Consider the following 7500-nt stretch of genomic DNA (forward strand, 5'->3'; position numbering starts at 1 on the left):
AGTGGACAAAGAGTCCTCAGTATTTGTGTGGGCTTTACATATAGTGACTCGGTTTGTGGCAATGAGACGTTAGGCGAAGTACTGTCATGGAGAGGGTCGTATCCTTTAGCTCGTTCAGTCCAGGTCAGTTTTTAAAATCGATTCAGTTGCTTCCCCTATAAATAATAGTAGTGATGATGATAATAATAATAATAATAATAATAATGGTGACAGTGATGATAATCTGGATACTAATTATAATAGTAATAGTAATGATAATAATGACAATAATAATGAAGATAATAGCAACAACAATAATAATAATGATAATAAGTAAACGTATTTCTTGAGTTTCTCGCATGTTTAAATGGTGATCTTGAAACACACTTCTGAAGTAGCTTGTGAGCTCCATAACCGTCTGTAAAGCCAAGCTGCTCTAACGTATCATTGTTCAGCGAAACAAGGACGCAGCTGCAAGATTTTCCACGCCTTTTCCTGCCCAACCTCACACGCGTACACACAGTAGTGAGTTGCAGGTTCTTTATAAGTACACTACTTATTCTATGCACTTATTTAGACTTTTTTTAGGTTGTTTGCGTGATGAAAAGCCATACTGCTTATATGTATGTGTATATCCATACACACGCAGAGATATATACATATACATATAAATTAGACAGACGGATAGATACAGACATACATAAACTGTTTATAAAGATTCCATAAAACGCGTAAACACGGCGACCCACACACATATAAAGGGGAAAATAATTAAACGAGCAAATCCAGCTAAATATCAAACGATTGCCTCCTGAACTTGCTTAGTCTAGTGTTACTTGGCCGAATTAACTGATAAGTATATAAATGCATGTACACTACCAACCTGAGAATACACACACACACAAGCACACAAACTCACTAATTCTGTGTCATTGTAAGTATTTCTTTGATGGATACGGTAAAACAATAAAATTATATGGATATTAAAGCTATTTTGTAGTTGCTTAAAGGGTAATCAACATATATCAACCATGGAATTAACAGACAGAAATGAAAGTGTATCAAATTGGTATGGCGGTCGAAATCATAATGGATAAATGCTTGCAAAAGATGACGACAATGTGAAGGCACAGACCACGAGGTGCAAGAGGAAGACTGCAGGGATGTTGCTGACGAGGTTGCATGTCTGATGAATCATTGCAAGGTCACTACGGAAATAGAAGACACCGGTGAAACTATATATATATATATTTAAGTACAACAAATAACTGAAGAACACTTATCATTCAAATAAACATCAATTCGATAGCAATGCAACTACGCGGGAAAATAAAAACGCTAGTACACCAAGGGAAATTTTATATATTTTTTAGCGGGAAATGTATAACTGTACCGGCTCTATTCACTCCTCCCCTGATACTCTTATATCACAAAATTAAAAATTAACGTAGGTAGAAGAACAATTTCGTTTATGTTCAGAATAACAGATTGGTAGATATCGTGTGAAAGTATGTGGGAAAAAAGTATGTGAGTCGATTTGCGATGTGTAACGGATTGTACCACGTGACCACGAACGCCGAGACCGATTGGAACTGAGATGCTTTATATCAGTTAATTTCTATATAGTTACACTTACATGCATATATATAGGTGAATAAACATGTCTGGATTTTATATAAAAACACACACGCACGCGCACACACACACACACACACACACACACACACACACACACTAACGTATTCGCGCACATACATACGAACATAGAAGAAGGTAGGGTCCCTCCCCTGTTTTTTTTTTTTTTTCAGTAACAGTATGGAATAATTTTTTCAGCTATATCTATCACATTACTCTATTAATACACATACAGAAATTAAACATGTGCATGAATAATTTTTTCTGCTATATCTATCACATTACTCTATTAATACACATACAGAAATTAAACATGTGCATGAAATATCAGGGTGAACGTGACATGAATCCTGGTATATCCTTAAAAAAGAAAAGAAAGAAAAAAAAAAAAACATTCCCAAATAAGGGTTACTTTTGCAACAAGCTGAACAAGTACATTTTCCCCAGGTACTGAGAGACTCCTTCCCTACACATACACACACACACACATTCGGGCACAGGTGTTCCTATGATCAAGATTCGCGCCAGTACAACACTTGAAATATTGCCTGTTCATAATACACATACGTAGTCGCCAGGAAGCTCTTCAGCATTTCCTTATACGATTCAAGGCCACGATCAGAATCTACCTTATTTGGACACCCACCCGCGAGATGAATCGTTTACAGCATCGGAATAAACATATCAATTCATCAGACGATTTCTGTGACAGGTTGACACGCAGGCTATTAATATCGACGAGATTTTATTTCGAGAAGCGACAAATTGCCAAATAAATTATCATATGACGCACTCTCACTCGCGACCTGGAGCCTTATCTCCACGCTGTTAAGTGTGCGCTAAAATCACACTTCCTCTGATAAGACGAAGGGGGCGACACGCGAGGCCCCGGCCCTGATTCGTGCAGACGAAAGCACGAAATGGAAACCCTACGAATTGAAAGCAACACCAAAGAATGATAAATAAAAGCAGTATATGGCATTCTCTCCCCCTCTCTCTCCCTCCAAGGCCACATATCAGTCCCACAGGAAGGACTTCAAGACCTTCGAGTTGCGCAACACTTGTGAGTCGCTGAGTTTGGCTCACGTGTTGTATAATGACGGTTTTCCGCAACTTTTCGCCGACTTTCCCGTAATGTATAGTGGGATATTCGCGGTGACTCATGTGTTGGGGTTCGTGTCGTTTTATGGATGATGGAGGTGTTTTTTGTTGGAGAATGAGTAAGTCGTGTCTAGTTTTAGGGAGGCGTGATTTCTTTTCGTCGTTAAATCGAATAATAAGGCCATAATAAAGAATAATTTACGGTATAAATTCGAAACGGCCTTCGCTCAAAGGCAGACGCCAACCTCCCCCTCCTCAAAAAAAAAAAAAAAAAAAAAAAACGAGAATCGGACGAAACCCAAAAGCAAAGCAGGAGGAGCTGCCGTCCGCCGAAACCAGGAGCAAAGCGAAGGCCAGAATAACGAAAGCGAGCCCCGAAAAGCGAGGAACAAAGCCGAAGCAGAGCAGACGCCGCCCAACAACTTCCTCGGGTTTGTTTATGTTCTTCTCGAGGCTCAAGCGAGACACCGTGTCCCACCGAGGAAAAACCCGGCTAATAAATCAACCCCTGGACGAAATGCAGATCCGACCGCTCCAATAGATCAGAATTTAATCGAACATCCATTGACATAGCCAACACGATTTATGTAAGGTTGCTACGATTCCGAAATAACAGCCCGAACACGATAGTCTCTCGCGTGATGTTGTCATCCGGGAGGCTCACCTGCGCGTGGAGAGTCGAAGGAGATTCAAATACCTGGTAAGTCCCTTCGTTTCTCCGCCTTTTAACCCTTTTGACAGGTGATCAGGCCGACGCCGATGCCCTTCCGAGACCCCGGGCATACTGGCGGAGGCGCTGGAGTAGTTGTCACGAGGCGTAATGGCGCGAGGGGGGAGAAAGGGGAGTTTAAAGTGCGCGGGGGAAGAGGTCCGGGTACGGCGATGGCGTTGATGGCGGAGGACGTGCGGGAGCCTGGCTTATTTCCCCCGCTCTTCGCTCTTCCCTTTCGCTCTGGCCCCTCCCTCTTCTCTCTTGGTTTCCCGCAATTTGAGTGGGGTTCTCTCCGTTAGCCGTTATCGGTGGTTGTTTGTCTTTTGTTTATATGGGTGGTTATTTTTTTTCAGTTCGTGTGTAGGCCTATGTTGTTCGATTTGATTTTTTTTCTTTTTTTTTTTTTTCTTAATTCTTTTGTTTGGTTTCTTGACATTTCTCGATTTGACCTTCATGATGGTTTTCTCTCTCCTCGTTCGAATTTCTTGAAGGGTCGGTGTCAAAATCGAACTTGAAAATAGTTTTTTGTTTAATTAATGTTTATTTGGGGGGGTTACTGAGCAAAATTATTGAAACATTTAATTGGTTTTGAATATGCTTTGATGATTTTGGCAAGTTAAGTTCAGTCTAAATGGAGAACTGAATAATACCTATCACCTGTCGTAAGAAAATGTAATTTTCCAAATTTATTATATTTTTAAGATTGGTAAAATTAGGCAGGAAGGACATTTTTCAGTGCGTAAGATGATTCTTTGTACATTTGAGAGGCCAGGTGTGCAAATGCTATAAATGTCATAAAAATGTCTTAGACACAGAATGTGATTATTTTTTAAAGGCAATTTATTTTTTGTGACTTACTATATATAAGTTTACAGAGTCCTTATATTTAGCATCTCCTTTACTGCTTAAAATGCAGGGTTTCCAGTGCAGTTAATTAGTTACATCAGTCATTAGAACAGTAATTTACTGTTTTTCAGTTGATTTTTCAGTTCTTCATTTTTTCAAAGGCTAGCCTTCATCGTGATGTTTATTAATATTAATTTTTTGCTCGAAGATTATCAACTGTCCATTTATGTTTATAAGTTGTGATAATTTATTAAATTATACAATTTTGAATATTCTCTGTATTTTATTATTTTTCAGACAGTCTTTGATTGTGACGGATATTATAAAGCATTTAGAATTTTACATTGGCAGTGTTATCTGGTTTCGTTTGAAAATTTGGCAGTTAAAGAGTTCAATTATTCATGTATGCAGAAAAGAAATAGATTCTGTATTATGGGTGTATGGGTAATTATTTCTGTGCGACCTTATAGAGTTTTCTGAATTTTCCTTTGGATCTGAAGTGCTTCATTTATATGCTGTGATTTCTTTTTTTCTTTCTTTCTTTTTTTTTTCAATATTATTTTTGTTGTTATTGATGACATTATTATTACTATTTTTTTAAGTACATATATATATATATATATATATATATATATATATATATATATATATATATATATATATATATATACTTTTTTTTTTTCCCTAATATTTGCTCTATAATTAATGATCCTCAGTGCCACAAGTGCAATTGTGAAACGATGATCTGGGAAGAACCTGTCTAATACCAAAGTGTTTGCGCAAGAAACTTCGTAGACGTTGCTGTAATATTGGTACCAATGTGATTCATTCATCATTCTGTGATCAATTAGAATATGAATAGCAAAGAAAACTCAAGATTTTCATTATTCCCTCATTATATATGGAAAGAGTGGAGTATGAGTGCAAACATTCTGGAGAGTTCGGCCTTGAACAAATTCAGCATATCCTTTTATTGCTTTCTCCATATAGTTATGAGTAGGAGGTTTGTTGACTTAAAGAGGCGGTGGGGAGGGAGCTCCCTCAAACCTGGTCTCTGTTTGGAACTGAAAATAGACTAGGCATTGGTAACAGGTTCCCCTTGGCATGGTAAAGTAAGGGGTTCGTGTTGCCATGGTGGCAGTGGTTGGTGATGGTTCCCACTGCTACATATGTTCCGGAACTACTCCCACTGGGGAAAATGGTAATGTTTCTTTACACCCACAGTGTGTTTCTAAATAGGATTTTTTCCTTGCATTTTTTAAGCAGTGAACACTTGTGTGACCGACTTACTCCGATCTGTGATACATAACATAAAATCTTCAGGGAAACTTTTTGATACGTATGTAGTGTCTAAAGTGATGGCATTGGCTGATATTCCCTTGGCACATCGACAGAGTTCAGTAAACCACATTGTGGATTCTGGCAAGTTGGCAAGTTATGGTGAATTAATAAGGCCATCATAATTTACATAATGAAGATTTATTGACTTGTTAGAATAGTAAGGATTTTTGGTCATGATTTAAGTAATTGCAATACTGCTATATCTGTAAGATTTACCTGGAGAACAGTGAACATTTTTCATTCGAGAAGATTAGGACCACAAGGGGTTGTTTCCTGTAACTTCAGATTAAAATGATCGTCTCCGAGAAGTTGCTAATGGAGGTTAGAGGTAATATATTAAATAAATAGGAAAGCCTAAGATGAAAAGGTAACATTGCTTAGAATCTCTGGAATCATTCAAAATGCTTCAAAAATTGCTAAAAGCATTCAAGCAATGTATTTAGAAGCATATTTTTTGTAGGGAAAGTACAGGTGCCGTGCATTATGATTGGCATAATCTTTATAATATTCTATAAGATACTGCTTTATGATGTCTATCACGATTATTACAACAGAAATGTTTCCTGCTTTAAGGTGACCCACATTTGAGAGCTACAACTGGTCACTCCAGAATTTTGTCATCAGTAAGCAGCTGAAATTACACGTTCTGTATTTGCAGCCACTGAGGCACACTTTTTGAAGAAAAAAAATTAGAAAAATAAAAAAAAACTTGCCTTGCATTCAGCGCACCCCAGTCATTGACAGCATTCATGCATTAGTCATCCTATACATTGATCTGCCAGATACGGATTCACAGATCTTCACATCAGTCGGACTCTGGTTTTCATAGCTGAAACAAATGAAACACATCGCTATTGTATTCAGGGGTTGAAAGAACAATGTTCAGACATTTTACCACTATTCAACACTAAACCAAGATTGCTTGTGGATAGCTGAAAGAACATAACTTCCTGGAGTAACTCTGTTAATAAGCTGTCACTCGTATACAAAATTACTGAAAATTGTGAAATATTAATGTTTTTCTGGGTTCTTAAATGCAGATCCTTTACATAAATTATGAGTCGTTTTCTGAATATGTAGATCTTATTGCAAATTATAATTTAAGACAAATTTGTAGAATGCTATATGTACTAGTGTTTTGTGATTGTGGTGGTGGTTATTGTTTCTGTTTCAGCATTTTCCCCCCTCAAAACCCCTTCTTAACAAGTCCCTGAGGGCATTAGATAATTTAGCTGAGGGAGATTAGAATAAGAAGAAGAAGAAGAAAACATTGCCTTTCTTAAATAGACCTCAACTTTATCAGTAAATGCCGATTTTTAACATACTTATTAGGACAGCATGTAGAGTAGTGTGACATTCAGACTTTCCTCGGTGCCACCAGAATAAACAGGAAATTTGTCCCTGTGCACTTTAGATAACCTGTACCAGATCTACAAGGCCTAGATAACCTAACCAACCAGAGTGCTTTGGCCACTACTCCTGTCCATGACCCTTGACAGATAAGTTACGTAACGTATCTACGTAATCTTTAAGCTAACCAATGAGAGGATGTATTTTGGAGTCCCCATATGGTCCTGGGCGACTCGATTCCTTGCTCTAACCTGACCCGAGTTAGAGGCTAGATTAGTGTAGTTATTGATAGTGCTGGCACTTTGCGAACTTCTTTTCCTTAGTTGATAATGGTTCACTATGTCAAAATGTGTGTGTGTGTGTGTGTGTGTGTGTGTGTGTGTGTGTGTGTGTGTGTGTGTGTGTGTGTGTGTGTGTGTGTGTGTGTGTGTGCGCGCGCACACACACGCTAACATACATCTCCACGAATTAGAGGTAGTGTTAGAGAACGTTCAAGGTTGGTTTTCCATATTTTTTGCATCTATTCACACAGGCCA

General features: G+C 38.0%; 1 protein-coding gene across 2 annotated transcripts in view; it reads left to right on the top strand.

The window, feature by feature from the left end:
* Positions 1-7500, top strand: part of LOC125048172 (CTD small phosphatase-like protein 2-A) — a 57138-nt gene that overhangs the window by 20039 nt on the left and 29599 nt on the right. The window contains exon 1 of one of the 2 annotated variants that reach the window (XM_047646734.1): positions 1761-3415. The exons of the other annotated variant lie outside the window; for it this stretch is intronic. Within the exon in view, the coding sequence (XP_047502690.1) occupies positions 3357-3415 (59 nt within the window). The 5' untranslated portion in view covers positions 1761-3356. Of the gene's footprint in view, positions 1-1760; positions 3416-7500 lie in introns of those variants that run through there. 2 annotated transcript variants of the gene reach the window in all.

Source organism: Penaeus chinensis, chromosome 43, assembly GCF_019202785.1.
Source record: "Penaeus chinensis breed Huanghai No. 1 chromosome 43, ASM1920278v2, whole genome shotgun sequence".
Taxonomy (NCBI): Eukaryota; Metazoa; Arthropoda; class Malacostraca; order Decapoda; family Penaeidae; genus Penaeus; species Penaeus chinensis.